Raw genomic sequence first — 17315 nt, 5'->3', positions numbered from 1 at the left:
GCAGCATAATAAGGGGGAAGAATCAGCACGTCGAGCATCTAGTGCTCCTATCTACGCTGTCATATTGACATCATTGGAAATGGCGAGAAGCTCTACCCCAAATGCATCGTGGATATTATCACCGGTCCTAGCCCGTGATAGGATCACAGCTCTTTCTTCATCACGAGGAACAACCCCCCATCCAGCAAAGGAGCCGCCTGATGTAAATGCCCCATCAATATTAAATTTGATCAAATCTTGTACAGGCGCTTTCGTGAGACAGAGTGCGCCCGATCAGTTCATGTGTGTCCAGCATAGTACACTCTTTTAGTTGTTTGCTCAAAACATATGTGCTAACAATGTTGGCCCTCGAGCACTGGCTTCATCCATCTTCTCACCTAAAAGGACATCAGGTAATCAGTATTACATATATATGATAGTATGTAGTATATTTAGACAAAGGAAAAAAACAAGGAGACTATAGGGGGTATGTACTCTGTAGTATATTTAGGCAAAGGAAAAAACAATGAACAACACTTGTAGTACATTTTGTATAGGAGCAAGAAATAAAATGCAAGTTAAATATGTTTTTGAATCATATGTATATAGAAGGGGTGAGTGCACATGTATCTATGTACATACAAAAATATTAATACTGGACTACTTGTAGCTTTCCTACATCAACCAGGTTTATGCGAAGAAAAAAAAACGCCAATAACAGACAAAAAGGAAAGAAATATTCAGGTGTGGCCTGAAAATTGGATGTGGAGCTACCAAGCAAACGAAATGCACTGATGACAAAGCAACCTGCTGTCGGCGTCGTCTGTATTTTTTGAACAGAGGGAGTAACAAAGACAACTACTAAAAAACAATTCAAACACAGATAAATTTTTTTACAAAAAAAACATGAACACTAAAGCAAGTATCTAGGTTGTCTTTCTGTAAATCCTCCACATAACCCTAGTTAGATAGATGTAAGTTTTAATTGTACTAGAGTGATTCATACCTTGGGCTACATGCTGAGAACTTCTTTGTAGACTATGTTCTTTGTAATATTTGGAATGGAGTTGGACTGGCCATCCTTTTTCTTATCCGGGAGAGAGAGAATCTTCATATTACTTCTAGATGTAGCTCTAGAAAGAGCAACATAGAGCTGCCCATGTGAAAATACCGGCTCAGGGAGGTATACACCAACATTTGGTATAGTTTGTCCTTGTGCCTTGTTAATGGTCATAGCAAAGCTAAGTCTAACTGGAAACTGCTTCCTCTTGAACCTAAACGGAAACATCTCATCGTCTGATGGGCAAAGGGGAATTCGAGGAAGGAACACCCTCTTACCAGCATGCTGGCCCAACACAATCTCAGCATCGATTGCATTCCTCATGAATCCCCGGACAATCAACCTCGTCCCATTGCACAAACCACTCGCTGGGTCAATGTTTCGTAACAATATAATAGGGCAATTAATTTTCAGCTTTAGGATATGGGGAGGTAGCCCATTAGGTGTTAATGAATTCAAGAATTCTGCAGGATAGTAGTTGTGTGGATCATCATCCGCGCGATCAAAACTGTAGTATATCATCTCTTCCCCAGGAAATCTCTCAATCATACTCATGTTAATCTTGTCAACGTACTCATTCCGAGTTGACAAAATTGCTCGGGATGTTATGTAATTTGGATCCAAGAGGTTTTCATCTACAGTCATCCGGAAAACACTTTCAATAAGCTTATCAATATCAGTGGCGTCGCCGGTGTATGGTACACAAATCTCATCTGGAAGCCGTATGTAATCATCATCCACGGTATCTTCAGTGCCATTCCCGACACGGAGAAGGTAATCAGCAAACCAGGGATCACTCTGAGCCCTCATATTACGGGCAAGTCTTAGTTGTCTCATATTCTCCCAAAGGTAAGACTTGCGTAGCGTCGCATCAGTTATTTGTGACCTTGTTCCCTTACGAACAACAGGAAGCACTTGTCTGAAGTCTCCCCCAAACACAACTGTCTTTCCACCAAACGGCAGGTCAGGTCGGTCCATGATGTCCCTCATGCTATTGTCAAGGGCCTCGACCGCCTGCCGCTTTGTCATGGAGGCCTCGTCCCAAATTATGAGAGACGCCCTCATAAGAAGCTTACCTGTCCCACTTTGCTTGGTGAAACTGCAGACCCCATTGCCTTCGGTGTTCAATGGTATTTTAAACCTTGAGTGTGCAGTCCTCCCTCTAGGCAAGATGGATGCAGCAATGCCTGATGTTGCTGTTGCAATAGCTATTTTACCCTCAGCACGTACTTTTGCAAGTAGTGCTTTGTACAGATAAGTCTTCCCTGTGCCTCCGGGTCCATCAACAAAGAACACACCTCCTTGGCCACTATTGATGGCCGCAAGTATCTCGTCATATGCATATCTCTGTTCTGGGTTTAGGAAAGATGACAAGCCAAGGTGTTCTGGGTCCACCTCTATCGTGGACTCCTCTATGATCTCCCTAGCCTCATTATCTGAGGCATCATATGACTCATCAATTTCTGGGAGAGGGAATGATGATATGTCCTTGCCCATCGATTCAAGCATATTTTTTATATCTAATAATGCCATCTGCTCAACAACATGGGGGCACATTTGGGTTAGTCGATAGTCTTCTGTCATAGCTTCCAAGTGTCTGTCCCATAGGCCACGCACATTGCTGGGCTCACAAAAGACCAATATAGTGGCAAATAGCCTCCGAAGGGAAGATGGCATCTGAAAAGCCTCAGCTTCCTTAAGACACACATCGATAGTATTATCTGACTCGATAAGACCCCTCCTTTCAGCAGCTTCACGGAATGTCGGGTAAACAATACCATTCACTGTTCTAAGCTCTTTGAAGGATGTAGCACCTGTGACATGGTTTAGAAGCACTCTAAGATAATACCTCTCCCCTTCAGCTGGATGTGCAAACACAATTCTCCCAATCTGTGCGCGTTCATCCCTCCTTTTCCAATACTTTCCACCTGACATCCAAACAAAATATGATGGGAAATCCTTATATAAAATTCCTCGAGCCAACTCATATTTCTTGTTTGCCTCAAAATACTCAGTTAGCATGGTCTTGGAAGCTCCTTCTTCAGAGAGGACATCATTCAGATTTGCACCCGCTTGAAATGACACCATGTGCATATTAGGGAGGTGGAGTTGGAGTTGTCTAACAGATGGAAATATCTGACTAAGGTCAAAACCATATATCCTCCATAATGCTTCTGGTGGCGTAACCCACCTGGAATCTCTGTATTGCTTTATCTCATCAATGTTCCCATCACTATCCACCTCGTCGATAGAAACAGATGCTCGGTCATGGCCCTTATATATGTATTTAAAGAGGTACTTTACAGCTTTTATGCTTGAGCAAACCTCGACATTGATGTGGCAATTATACCTTCTTAGTAGGTAAGGATTGTATGGAACAACCCACCTATTGTCTAACTCTTGGCCACGTACCTTTGCACGGCATCCATCATCTCTCCTCTTATATATGGGATATGAGTCCTTTCCTTGAAGGGTTGATGCATTAAACGGTCGTGGATAGTAGTTCTTGCAGCTACCTTTCTGCATGCACACGTTCTTGGGGTTTAGGACTCCACAAGGGCCATGCATCATGTGCTTGACGACCATTTTGTACAACTCAGGGTACTTGGATTTGTCTGGCAATTCAGCAGATATGAGACAGTCATATTGCTCTGGGCATGTTAGCTTGTACCTCCCCTCCATGATTAGGAGGAAATGAGCATGTGGTAGACCTCTTTTCTGGAACTCAACGACATATACATATGCTGCCACCTTACCAAGAATGTGCCTTTTAAAAAGTTGTACCTTGAGGTCTTCCAACTTCGCTCGAAATACTCTTACAATGAGATCAGGACGATCCTGTGGAGTTTGTCCAGGCTCTAGCTCACTAATTATTTCATCCCAATTAGGGTTGCAAGTCATGGTTAAAAAAATGTCTGGCTTCCCATACTTTTGAACCAAGGCCATGGCATCAAGGTATCTTCGTCTCCTATCTCTTCTCCCTCCAATAAATGATGAAGGAACTATAGTCCGTTTGCCCACTGCATCCGCACGGTATTCCCCAGCTTGAAGGCTATCAACAACACCTTGGTATAGATCAGCACGTATTTGTTTCTGGTGTTTTTTTATATAGTCCAGTCTTGAGGTTTCAACCTTGATGTACATATCAACCACATATTGTTGGAATAGTCGTTTACCGTATAGCATGGTGTTAAATACACCACGACGCATTTGAAACTTGTAGCAATAGTAGTCTCTAACGGAGACGCATAATTGACTATTTGTACATGAACCTACAGAATGAGAGATAACAAAAGGACAATATTGGGAATTAGGAAAAGTAAGCACAATGAGGATAAACAAAATGAACACATGTTATTTTTGTTATATGAATTACCTAGACTCTGTCGACCACTGCGATGGGACTGAAGTATCTCATTCAAGCCGACACCATTCTTTGGGATGTCAGGATGCCAACCAATCTCCCCTCTTGGGAAGAATAAAGGGTAAGACAATGGATCATAACATCCATAATATGGTTGGATGCTATATCTCGTGTTGTTGTTACTGAACAATACTATGCTACGATCAAAGTGCTTACAGAGTTCACTACCCTCAACCCAAATAGCTGCAACCTCTGATGATATAGGCACATTATACCTCCGTTGATCCAACCTCATGTCGGTGTTCAGTTCAATACGGTATTCCTCAAGGTCATCGACTCCACCTAGATTCCTGAATGTTTCAGAATAAGGATTATCCTTGAGGATGTCAACAAGCTTTCGAATGACATCTCGGTCTAGGTTCGGGGAGCGCCGAAACCTATGTTGTAAACCGGGATCGTCATCATAGAAGTAGAGTTCCAAATGCTTTGGCCCATCTTGAGTTGGACCAAATGAGAAGATGTTGTGGTAAATTTGACCGTGAGCTCGAAACGTATAGACTCCCGACTTCATGTTTGTGTATCTGTTGTCCAGGCTGACTCCAAGGGTGGTGAATGAAAAGTGTCCATTGAAGTATCGAATGTTATCCCTAAAATGCACGGCATTGGGATCTGAACTTGTGTACAACATTTTAAGTTCCAAGGGTGGTTCTAAGTGTGCTAACTTAACTTTTCCAGACCGGCAACAAAATCCATTTGACTCATACTGGAACCTCTTTGCACCACAATGCTTGCAATCAGGTTTAGGTGCTAGCGTGTGAGTACTTACTGGTATATTCTTGTAGACATCATCATATGGGTCAGGAATAATGGTATCTACTTTAAATGCATCTATCAGGTCATCACAGTCTTCATCATCTCCTACATATACATGAGATGAATAGTGTTATATAGGTCTTGCAGTTTTTGTACTATAATACATGTGTAGGAAAGTAAGGCATCCACGGCATTAGCAATACCTCTGCTAGCAAATATGAAGTACTCGTCATCTTCTTCTTCAGACTCATCATCGTCCGTAACAAAGCTTTCTGTTGGGGAACCTACATATGAAACCAATGGGAGCCAATAATGAATTGTCCATTCCAAGTTATAAGGATGGTTTTGAGTGTGTGTTATAACATACTTAGTAAAGAAAAGAAGGCATCCATACCATAGCATACCTGTGTTAGTGTAAACTATGTGATCCTCTTCCATCGCTTCAGGTATGCTTTCAAGATTACCTGGTATTTTGATGATAGTGTAAAATACCGGCAACACCTTCGGAAAAATTGGCGAGATAAAGGAATGTGTATGTGAGAATTACCTTGCACTGTAGCAGAAGTTTGTGCCAGCATAATTGGGTAGCTAAAGGCATAAGAGCTTGATGATAGTTGTCCTGCCAATGAACCTTTAGGGCACTGCAGTGCGACGGAATCCTTACAGAGAGTATCTCGTTTAGCTGCGTAGCTTTCTTTACGCTGAGCTAGGAGTGCTTGCCGCTCTTCGGGTGGTAGGCTTTTCCTACGTGCTCGCTGGCGTGCATTCCTTTCTTGCCTTTCATCTAGCATCAAACTTTGCCTACGTGCTCGCTGACTTGCATTCCTCTCATCAAGTGTCATACGTTGTCTTTTCTCTCTTCTCTGTGCATTAATCCTTTCCTTCTCATTTGGTGTTAAACTTTGCCGACGTGCTCTCACACGTTCTCGCCTTGCTTGTATTTGTTCTGGTGTACGGCTAGCATATCTTATTGCTTCACGTGCACGCTTTCGCCCTATAGTATTTTTATGAGAAATTAATTAAGTGGGTAAACAAAATTACATAAACACACACTTTCGCCTTATAGACTTACCTTTGGAGCTTTCTCCTCGCTCCAAGTCCTCAATTGATGTGAGCAGACCATTATTAGTAGGAAAAATCGCAGTTGATTGGTTTGTCACTTCATCATCCGAAGAAGACGAGTAACTCAAATGTGTGTCACATGTCGGCTCGCGTATAAATAGACTTGTCCGAGTTTGTGGCATGCCATTGGGGCCAGTTCTGTTGGACTTATTATTGCCGTAGACCACTGTGTTATTTAAAGTTGGACCAATAGTCAGATAATACAAATTGAGAAATATGCAAACAGATTGTTCTGCCAAGTGATAAGGGATAAGATAGCAACCTTTTTCTTTTCCTTTATCGCTTTGTTGGCACAAGGATTGTAACATTTGGGCGCAAGACCTGAATATTTCTCCCCAAAACAAAAGAGAGTATGAGGTTAGCCAAAAATGAATTAAAAGATCAAAACACAAAAGCCAATAGGAATGTTATATCTAAAAGAATATTATTCCTTGCCAAAAGCCAACTGGATAATTCATTTTAACCCAAGCACAGGTATGATAGATTTAGAGAAATTTATATTTAGATCCAAAAGTGCACATATGATAAATTTGATCGTCATTAAGTAACAATATGAACAAAACAAATAATATGAACAGCAGCATGTACAAAACATGGAAGTATGAAACAGGGAAGTATGAAACAAGATGCACTCCTTATAAATCTCTAACACAACCACCAATCTCTGAATGAGTGCTCATACTGAATATTCATCCTAACTCAGCCAGTATGTCCTCACCTTGTGGCTCTTCAGTTTCACACCAAAATCCAAGGGTTTCTCCTGTAGACTTCTAATTTCTGAGCTTGTTGAGTATGTTTTGGACCTGCCATGTGGGTTGTCATTTCAAAAATCAGTGATTTAGTGAGAAACAAATCCAATTGTAGTTGCAGCCGCCACTGAGTATTTATGTGCAGATTTAGTACCAATGCATATTTGCTATTTGGTCAACTTAAGCAACAACTTCAAGATCTCAATTGTAAGCAATACCACAATGCATGTATAATGTGGTACTACAAAAGTATAAGATCAAGTGACAAGAATGTGGCTACCTGCGGTCCATCAATCTATGCCAATAGATGAACAAAAAACCAAACTAATATTCTATTCACTAATTATCAGTGCTAGCATTTATTGTGTAGCAATAATATTAGCATAGCAAATCTAAGGACAGTAAACTATTCCCCTTGTATTATAGGGAAAAGGTACCAGTGCTTGATCTCCTAATCGGATCAGCTATTTCTGTCAAAGCACATATATGCGATTGCACAAGTAAGAAGATTCGCCCATACCTCCTTCACGAAGCAGAACAAACGGCGTTGTCCTCACAATCTGTTCAATCTGAAGATTTGTGTAACCAGCCTCTGGCTTCTTTGGGTGCAGCAGCGTGAGTCCCATATGCCTGCCCATTTGCTTTATATTCGTCTTCAAGAGTAGCTTCTAGACAGCTCCACCTTGGCGCGCGGATTTGAACTTGGTGCGACAGAAAAATTGATATATATTGGTCTGCAAGGTTGGCTTCTAGACTGTTCCGCCTGGGCGCGCGGGTTTGGCAGAAAAATTTGAATTTGGGAGGCGCCACAGGAGGATGGCAGTAGCCAAGAATAGCCCGCCGGTGGAGAAGGGGAAGGAGTAGTCGGCGCCGCCGCTGAGGATGAGCATCTCGTAGCCGGCGGCGTACTTTGCGGCAGTCAGCGTTGGAAGGGAGGGGGAAGGGGGCGGATGAGACATCGAGGGGGGGGGGTCTACGGGAGAGGAAGAGGCGTCAGGAACGTACTGCGTCGGCGGCGGACCTGCGGCGACCACCGTCGGAGGAGACGGGTGAGCCGGCAGAGGAGACAGCAAGGAGGAGGGGAAGTGGCAGTGATGGTCTACCATAGGCCTTCTGCAGCAGAGGAGGGGGCAGTAGAGGCGTCGGTAGACGGACGGCGTGGTCAGCCTGCTTGCCGAGGTCGACATCAGATGAGATGGGGAAGGGGGCGAGGGGACGACGAGGAGGATGGGGTCGTGGCGGCGGTGGGAGATGGGGCCGAGAGAAGGCACAAGAGGGCTGGGGTTGGATGGCGCCGGCAGCGGCCAGATCGCCGGATCCATTCCAGCGCTGCCGGCGGTGGTTCGTACGGCGCCCCCTGATTCTGGATTTCTGGAGAAGATGGTCGGATAAGGTGGGGCAGGAGAGTTGAACGGGAGAGACAAGTTGGAGGGCTCATCTGCAAATGTGTGATGAATAGCGGGTGTTTTTTCGCAAAATTTGCCACAGATTGCTTATGGTGCGTTGGATGCAGATCCAACGATCGTAAACGACAGATGGCAGGCACACCATCATCACCAACTTAGACTTTTATAGGAGTAGAGATATTAGGAATATAAATTCAAATTCAAATACAATATGATTTAATTTCAGTTCCCAAAATATTCCTTAAAAATGTTCAATATTTTTGGTTTGGAACCAAAGCCTTGCCAAAAATAGCAAACATGATGAAGGGTACTTTGGTTCATTGAAAGCATTTTTTACTAGACCTAATTGAATTTCAAAGTGCTAGGGTTTGATCAATCCCCATTTCAAATTCAAATAGAATTTAAACATGATGCAACAAGATGCAAAACACCAGGCAGTACCAGAAGCTAGGGATGTGACAGCCTGGCCCGGATGGCTTCACCTCAGAGTTTCTGGTGGCCTACTGGGACATTGTGAAGCAGGACGTCTGCGATGCCTTCGACAAGCTCTACCATTGCAATCGCATGGGTTTACAGAAGCTCAATGAGGCACTCGTCACCCTCCTCCCGACCGATGCCTCCACACTCGCGGACTACCGACCGATCATCCTTATTCACCTTCTATCCAAGCTTTTCACCAAGGTTCTATCCTTGAGGCTCGCCCCGCGTCTTGGAGCTATGGTGTCCTCCAACCAGAGCGTGTTCATTGCGGGATAAATAATTCATGATAAATTCATCCTCGTTCAGCAAACTGCTCGTCAATTACACAGCATGCGAGCCTCGCGGGTGCTGCTCAAGCTCGACATCGCGCGCGCCTTCGATTCGGTTTCGTGGCCCGTCCTGCTCCAGCTCCTGCAGCATCTTGTCCATGGCCATCGCCAAAACCCATGTGATCATCAATGGCATCGCCGGCCCCCCATCTTCCATGAGAAAGGCCTTCGGCAGGGCGACCCCGTCTCCCCATGCTATTCATGCTAGTGACCGACGTGCTCAACTCTTTGCTCCAGCATGCTATCAGGTCCGGTGTGCTATGCCGCCTCACTGACCGTCGCCTGCCTCTAGCATCTCTCTCTATGCCGACGACGTGGTCATCTTCTGTCACCCGGACCCTCACGAGCTGCAGGCTATCCGCGAGCTGCTTCGGGCTTTTGGGGCCGCGTCTGGGCTGCACACCAACTTCGCCAAGTGCTCCGCCACACCCATCCAATGCACGAATGCGTAGTCCGCGATCATTGCGCATGCCTTCTCTTGCCCCATCCCGCACTTCCCCATCCCATACCTTGGCACCCCCCTCTCGGTTCGTAAGATCTCGGCCACCAAGCTCATGCCGCTGGTCGAGCGCATGGCACGCAAACTACCAACCTGGAGGGCCTCGCTGTTTTCTCGCGGGGAGCGTCTCGCCTTTGTCCGGCACGTGCTCGCGGCCATGCCCACCCACATCCTCATGACCATGGCCCTGCGCCCTACAATTCTCAAGAAGATTAACAGGATCATGCGAGACTTCCTCTGGAACGGCAAGCGTGATGCTTTCGGAGGTGGCTGCCTAGTCATCTGGCGCAAGGTCTGCCGGCCGCTCAAGTTTGGCGGACTCGGCGTCCGTGATTTGAAGCTCACGGGCGTGGCCCTCCATGTCTGCTGGTTATGGCTCAGAGCTACGGACGCCTCCCATCCTTGGCGGCATCTTCACCTCCCGACGGACGCCGAGGCCCTGGCCATCTTCAATGCCTCATCGAGTTGGATCCTTGGGAATGTCACCTCTTGCCTATTCTGGACTGATCGCTGGGTTGGGGTCGGTCGATCGGTGAGATCGCCCCGGCTGTGCTCGTGATGGTGCCAAAGCACCGGCGGTGGGAACGCTCCATGGACCAAGGCTTGCCCAACCGAGCCTGGATCCAAGACATTCAAGGTGCGATGGGGCCCGTGGCGCTAGTGCAGTACGTCGAGCTTTGGCGCGTCCTCCAGCACATTGTCCTCTCTTCGGACCGTGACATGCTGCGCTGGCGCTGGACCGATTCCGGTGTCTACTCCGCGAGCTCATGCTACAAGGCCATGTTCCTTGGTTCCACCATTGCGCCGCACTTGAGACTCACCTGGCACACTCGTGCGCCCCTCCGCACCAGATTCTTCGCTTGGCTCGTGGGCCTCGATCGATGCTGGTCTGCCACTCGCCTTGCACTCCATGGCCTACCCCACGATACCCATTGCATCCTCTGCAACCAAGTGCTCGACACCCTGGATCACCTCATCCCCCACTGCCTGTTCTCCCGGGAGATTTGGCATGAGATCTTCGCCTGGTGCCGCGCTCCCGTCCCACTCCCCCGCGATGCCGACCACTTCCTGGATTGGTGGGCATGCATCACTTCCCGGGCTCCCGCTGGTTCGCGCAAGGGCCTTGCCTCCCTCACTCTCCTCACCGCCTGGTCTATCTGGTGCCACCGCAATGCTTGCATCTTCGACAACATGCGGCCTTCTATCACGAACCTGCTTCAGATGATCAAGGACGACGCTAGGTCATGGGCTCTCGCCGGGGTCAAAGATATTGCCAATTTCCTCCCCCATGATGTATCTTTAGGATGGGTTGAGCACCCCTATTGTCCTGCTCTCGTAGCTCTTCTCTACGCCTACTGAGCGTACATTGAGACGATGCTGCTACTCTTGTACCCAACTCTTGCTTTCTACCTATCAATGGAATGATACGCAGCTTGCGTATTCGTGAAAAAAAATATTACGCTCCCTCTGATTGAAAATAAGTGTCGTGGACACTTATTTTGGATCAAAGGGAGTACTAAAATATGGATTTAAATACCCTAATTTCCTTTATAAGTGGTGGGAACAAAGGTATGTATCCAACATTACGAAGGAGCCAGATCGAGGGGCTAAGTAGTGAGGAATGAGATGAAGAGACAACATGGAAATATGTCAATATCATCGATATAGGAGGCTAATAAACCTACCAGCAAATCAACTTACTATAATGCAAGTGAAGCCTGATGGTGAATGAGTGGTGGTGCACGCCAAAAGACTAGGATTGGGAGGTATTAGGAAATTTAGGAGAGTTCGTCCCTATGCTTTTCATCCTTTCCATCAACCCACCATGAGCTCTCCTTCAAGACCTTGCTGTGTTGATCCATCTTGCAGGCCCGGGTTGCTACCAATTAGCGTCTTGTTTCTCTATACTCTGATGATGTGCCTATTTTCATCAACCCTTCCTTGATGGATCTGCAGACTATCGAGCTAATTATGGGTCAATCATGAGGTAGAAAAATTCAGATGTGCTCTCCGCCTAGGTGGGACCCCCTCCCCCTTAAAACACGACGGGCGCCAACCTCTCCTTTGCGGCATTTCTATTCGTCTAGTCCACCCTCTTAAACAAGATAATAAATCCAAAGCCACTGTTTGAGGGACTTTTGTAACTTGTTGGCTAGCCACGCCCGATCCCATCTGGCCCAGCCCCCGCGTCGTCCTCCCGAGGGCAACTCCGGGGGGGGGGGGGCGAACACGCCCGCTCAAGGCCTCCTCCCTCGTGCTCTCTCTCCCATCGCCTCCACCCCATGGTCTTCGTCAGGCAAAGCTCGTGCGGATCCGACATCGGCGGGGATCTGGCGTCTTGGGTGGCTTCCGTTGAGTTGGGGGCTTTTGCAGCGACTGACGGCGCTGCACTCCTTCGCACAGGTCGCAGCTGCCTAGGGGCATGGGAGGACGATGGCGGTTGCATGCGTGCTGCAGCGCGTGGACGTATCGTCCCCCCTCCCGATCTGATCTGGATCTGGTTGGGTTGGTGCTCGACCCATTGCTGCGGTCGGGTAGCGGCGGGCTAGCTGCTTGCATGCTGCAGCGCATGGTGGTACCGATCCCCTCGGTCTAATATGGATTTGGATGGGTTGGTGCTCGGCACATGGCTGCAGTCAGGTCGTGGCAAGCTGGATCCGAGCGGCGTGGGGGCCTGTTGCTGTGATATTGAAGGTGGCGGTCCTCGTGCTCCTCTCGCATCACTACAACATCCTGCATGATCAGTCCTCCTTGATCTGGTCACCGATGTGTTCCAGAACTACTGTCGGAGATATTACCCAAGATATCTGGATCGGATAGAATTTGGTCGTGCACGTCCATTTCATCCTACGAGGTTCCAAGAGGGCGTGACGCGAATCTCTGTTGTTCGTTGATACCATGGGACATGTTGGCTTCTCGATTTCTATGGTGTAAACAGCTATGGATAAGGTCATGGTGGGTGAGATCGGAGGATCAGTTAGACGGATGGGGCCTTCAAGGCCATGGAGTCAGCCAGGTGTTTGATAACTCTCAGGAGCAGCGGTGTCAAGTGGGGGCGGCAGTACTAGAGGAATTCATTTTTGATGGTGCTCCTCGGGTGTCGAGTCGGGACTTTCAGGGTGAAAACCTAAGGCCTGGCTTTCATTGGTTGTGCCTGGCAATTGCCTTGCTGAAGGAATTGTTTTGAGAGCTCAGACTTCTTCAGGGTGAAAACCTAAGATCTTGGATTGGGCAACGACCGTGTTTGTGCATTGTTTCTTTCTTGGAGGCGTTGATGTTGGAGACCTTTTATGTTTTTTTGGTGCTATATTTGGTGGTGGTTTGTCTGCGGCTGCTGAGAGGAGTCCATCAATGTGGCGGGACCTTTGCTTTTTCTTTATTTTTATTTTTTTCCTTTGGTTGTGTGCATTCAGGATGTCTTTGCGACATCTTGTAGGTGCAGAGGGTGGGTGTAATTGGTATCTTTGCGATATTAATATATATTCCCCTTATAAAAAAAGTTCTATAATGTCAAAATAGTGACGAAGAACATTTTTCTCATAGCTGTCTGGAGCTAATTGTCTCTATCTTACGGAGAAGGATAGTGATCGCGGGGAACACATAATATGATTAGGTGATCTTCCATGTACAACTAACGCTTCCACAACAGTATTTCACAGTGAAATTACTTGTACTATGAGGAAATATCTAAATAATTGAAAATTGATGAAAAATTGTATTGTCTATTAGGTTTATAAGATTTCCTACAATTTTTGAGTGTGTTTATTCTGTATTGTGAACTGTGTCAAAGGATCTGTCACTAAAATCAGTTTTTTTAGCCCATGGTAAGTTGTTGTTTGTCAACATACATTTACATTTGGCAAACTTTCCATATTGTATTTAAAAACTATTTTGAATACAAGAACATTGTCAGGAATTCCTGATTCGAATAGTGCATACTAGCAAATAATCAAAGTGTTCAAAACCTTAGAAATGTTTTTAATAATGTTAAAAATTAGTGAAGTTCCAAGGTAAAATGATCATTTCAGCACTGTACAGAAAAACAGTGATATATAAAAAAATGCAAATTTCAAGAACTAATCCTGATTTTTTAATCATAGAGTGCAGAAAAACGTTTTGTTCTTTCCATGAAAATCGAATGACTTATAATTCTTGAAGATGAAAGTCTGTAAGCACTTCTTAAATTTTGAACATTGGGAACTACTTCTCACACCGGACACTACTAGGAAAAACCTTATACACAAAAGTTTACCAGTAGCGATGGTCAAAAACATGCACTACTGCTATGTACCAGTAACGCATTGTGTGCAAGCCCACTACTACTATATAAGTAGCAGTAGCGCGTCCCAGGTAAAAAGAGTTACTACTATAACTGCCACACTGTTGCCAGCAGGCTAGGTATAGTAGTAGCGCTGGTCTACAGTCAGCGCTACTGCTATTGGTCTTAGCAGTAGCGCTCTTTCTGGGACCGCGCTACTTCTATGGGTGACTTATCCCCAAATTAATTTTCCTCCCCCATGCCCCGGCCATCTTCTTCCTCCCCTCACTCCCCACTGCCTCACTCCTCCGCTGCCGCCACATTGCCGCCACCGTCCTCCCTCCTCCTTCCTCAGTATGCCCTCCTCCCTCCTCCCCCCGCGCCCTCCTCCCTCCTCCTCCGCCCACCCCTCCTCCCTCCTCCTCCGCCCACCCCTCCTCCCTCCTCCTCCTCTCCCCCCTCCTCCTCCAGCCGTCCTCCTCCCCCTCCTCCTCTCTCCTCCCTCCTCCCCCTCGTCCTCTCTCATCCCTCCTCCGATCCTCCTCCCTCCCCCACCCCCTGCTCCCTCCTCCCTCCCTCATCTCTCCTCACTCTGTGCATAGAGTTGATTTTTTAGTAAATTAGTAAAAATTCAAAGTAGCTAGGTTAACTAGGTTGGCTAGCTAGGTTAACTAGTTTAATTAGGTTAATTATCTAGGTTAGCTAGGTTAACTAGCTAGGTCAACTAACTAGGTTATTTATAGTAAGTGCTTAATAGAACTAGTTTATTTATAGCAAGTGCTTAATAGAACTAGTTTATTTATAGTAAGTGATTAATAGAATTAGTTTATTTATAGTAAGTTCTTAATAAAATTAGTTTATTTATAGTAAGTGGTTAATATATTTTGTTTATATTTTGTTTATGCAGAAATCAAGTTTGCCCCTGCCTCATCCCCGCAGTCGTCCCCATCGTCGACCCCTTAAGACCTCTAGGTGAGAATAGCCAAATGATAATGTGTTGTAAGTGTCAATGATGAAAATGCTAGTGCTATATAGTTGCCATGTCATTGATGTTGATGATGATGCATTCTGAATATAGAGGATGTCTTTGTGTTCTTGTTTGCAATGTGTCTCCGGGTGGCCTATGTTTTACAAGAATGTTGATTCGTTTCCATCCCCACAAATTTTAGGCGCTCGATATGTCTTGTCTTTAGCAAAGGTCATGCCGAAATTTTTCATGAATTTTAGCATGAATTGTGATACAATGTAGGGCATATCGAGTGCTTGTAATTTTCCAGAACGGGAATTCAATGATATTTCGGCAAAACATAGGGCATTTTTTCTATGTCATTGCTCGATATATGGAACGGGTTGACTTTAGGTCTGTTTTGGCTCCTTGTGTGTCTTTCAGTGAGGGAGGGTGTCCACCATATATATTTGAGAGAGTAAGAAAGCCGACTGTTGTCGTGGGGATTGCTTCTCCTTCTTCTCTTTGTGCTAGACCTTTGTTACGCACTAGGGGAAGAAGGAGTAGCGACCATCATCGACGGTCGAAATGGTGAGGGAGTGTCCACCATATATAAGAGAAGAAGAATGCCGACTATTGTCGTGAGGGTCGCTTCTCCTTATTTTCCTTGTGCTAGATATTTGTAATGCACTAGGGAAAGGAGGAGTAGCGACCATCGTCGACGGTCGCAATATCAGAGAGGGAGTGCCCACCATATACATGAGATGAGAGTTTCGGAAGGAAGACTCGATAGACCTAAAGTCAACCCGTTAGATATTGAGTAATAGTGATATGTGTGTTGAGTTTCCTGGTAGTTGCCTTCGATCGATTTTCAATTAATGTTTCAACTATGAACATAGGAAATGTCCGACGACGAAAGGGAATTCGTTATGTGCGAATACTGCGAAGACGAGCGCAGCCTGTGCGACATGCCTCACCTAGTTGGTGGTAGGCGCTTCAGCATCAAGCTGGACGAGGCCTTTGAAGTGGATACAGTAAGTCACAATGACAAGTCTTTTCTCGTAATTAAGCATGACTTCTGATTCTTTTGCTTCAACTTATAATTTTAATTTTTTTTACTATTCTACTAGTGTATCCCCTGCCATAGATGTTTTGGATAAGATTGATTTCAGTACTCTGGAAAGTATGGAGGTAAAGAGAGTTCACTTGAGGACCGAGCATGGTTATACTTTTGCTGTAAAATTATACAATGCAGACACCTACACCTATTTTAAATGCAAAAATTGGAGAGCACTATGCAAGGCTTATGCATTTGAGCCTGATATGCTTATCACCTTTGATATTCGTCCTGATATGCTTAACATTTGGGTCGATGTGCAGACGCCTCCAGTTATACCATTATGTGAGTTTCTCAACCATATTTATTAATTAATTTATATTGTTTATTTAAAAATAGTTGACAACTAATTTCTATTGACAACTTATTTCCATTCAAGCAAACATGTCCAACGCTTTGTAGACAACACCTATTACTGTCCTGGGGCTGAACTAAACTACGAGGAGATAGGTCATTATGTTTCATGGCTTGAGGATTTTGATACTGTTAAGACATGTTATTTTCCTGGACTTCGAGATATTAGTACTCAAAACGTGCGACCACTAGGTGTGCGTATTGAACTACGGTCACATCTATTTAGGAAAGATGGTAAGATTTTTACTATTTGTCCTTAGAGCATCTTTTGCATACATTATTTTTTAAGCTAAACTTCATTGCTAAGTATGTTACTACAATGTTCTTTAACAGGTACTCCCGATGAGTGTTGTTCCTCATTGGATCGAGCCTAAAGGTCGCGTGACATGAGTGCATTAATCACTTCTCAAAGCGAGCGAGTCTTAATAGTCAAAGACTGGAGCAAAATTGTGAAGGATCGCAGCAGAGAAGTACTAGGGGGCAGCAATCAGAAGTGCATCCCACAATTAGGAGACAGGTTCATCTGCATGCTCCAATATGATGAAGCAGGAGTGCTACACATGTTTTATGCTATTTTACCTAAGAGAGAGCAGCAGGAGTGATTAGCTAGCTAGAATGAGTTTGAAGATGATGATGTGCAACACTATGACTATGATGATTAAATAGCTAGTGTTGCTGGTAATGACTATGATGATTATTAATTATTAGCTAGTGTTGGTGGTGATTAGATAGCTACACTATGACTATGATGATTAAATAGTGTTGATGGTAATGACTATGATGATTATTAGCTAGTGGTGTTGATGATATGACGCAAGAATTTTTATATTAATATGATG

The 17315-nt window shown here is 45.2% G+C and overlaps 3 protein-coding genes across 3 annotated transcripts; 1 reads left to right on the top strand and 2 right to left on the bottom strand.

Moving 5' to 3' along the window:
* Positions 1-991: 991 nt before the first annotated feature.
* LOC147958529 (uncharacterized) lies at positions 992-1876 on the bottom strand. Its single transcript, XM_087532180.1, has one exon. The coding sequence runs from the start codon at positions 1874-1876 to the stop codon at positions 992-994; it is 885 nt and encodes a 294-aa protein (XP_087388306.1).
* A 2419-nt stretch (positions 1877-4295) lies between these two features.
* Positions 4296-7725, bottom strand: LOC147958528 (uncharacterized). Its single transcript, XM_087532179.1, has 6 exons — positions 7608-7725; positions 6289-6504; positions 5740-6210; positions 5420-5512; positions 4679-5321; positions 4296-4311 (listed from the first exon to the last, which is right to left on the bottom strand). The coding sequence occupies exons 1-6, from the start codon at positions 7723-7725 to the stop codon at positions 4296-4298; spliced, it is 1557 nt and encodes a 518-aa protein (XP_087388305.1).
* Positions 7726-10443: 2718 nt separating this feature from the next.
* Positions 10444-11160, top strand: LOC147958527 (uncharacterized). Its single transcript, XM_087532178.1, has one exon. It carries the CDS (start codon positions 10444-10446, stop codon positions 11158-11160), a length of 717 nt encoding a protein of 238 aa, XP_087388304.1.
* Positions 11161-17315: the final 6155 nt, after the last annotated feature.

The sequence above is a fragment of the Triticum urartu genome, chromosome 7A, assembly GCF_056163025.1.
Source record: "Triticum urartu cultivar PI428250 chromosome 7A, HENAU_Tu73, whole genome shotgun sequence".
Classification (NCBI taxonomy): Eukaryota; Viridiplantae; Streptophyta; class Magnoliopsida; order Poales; family Poaceae; genus Triticum; species Triticum urartu.
This window is presented reverse-complemented; position numbering and strand designations above follow the sequence as displayed.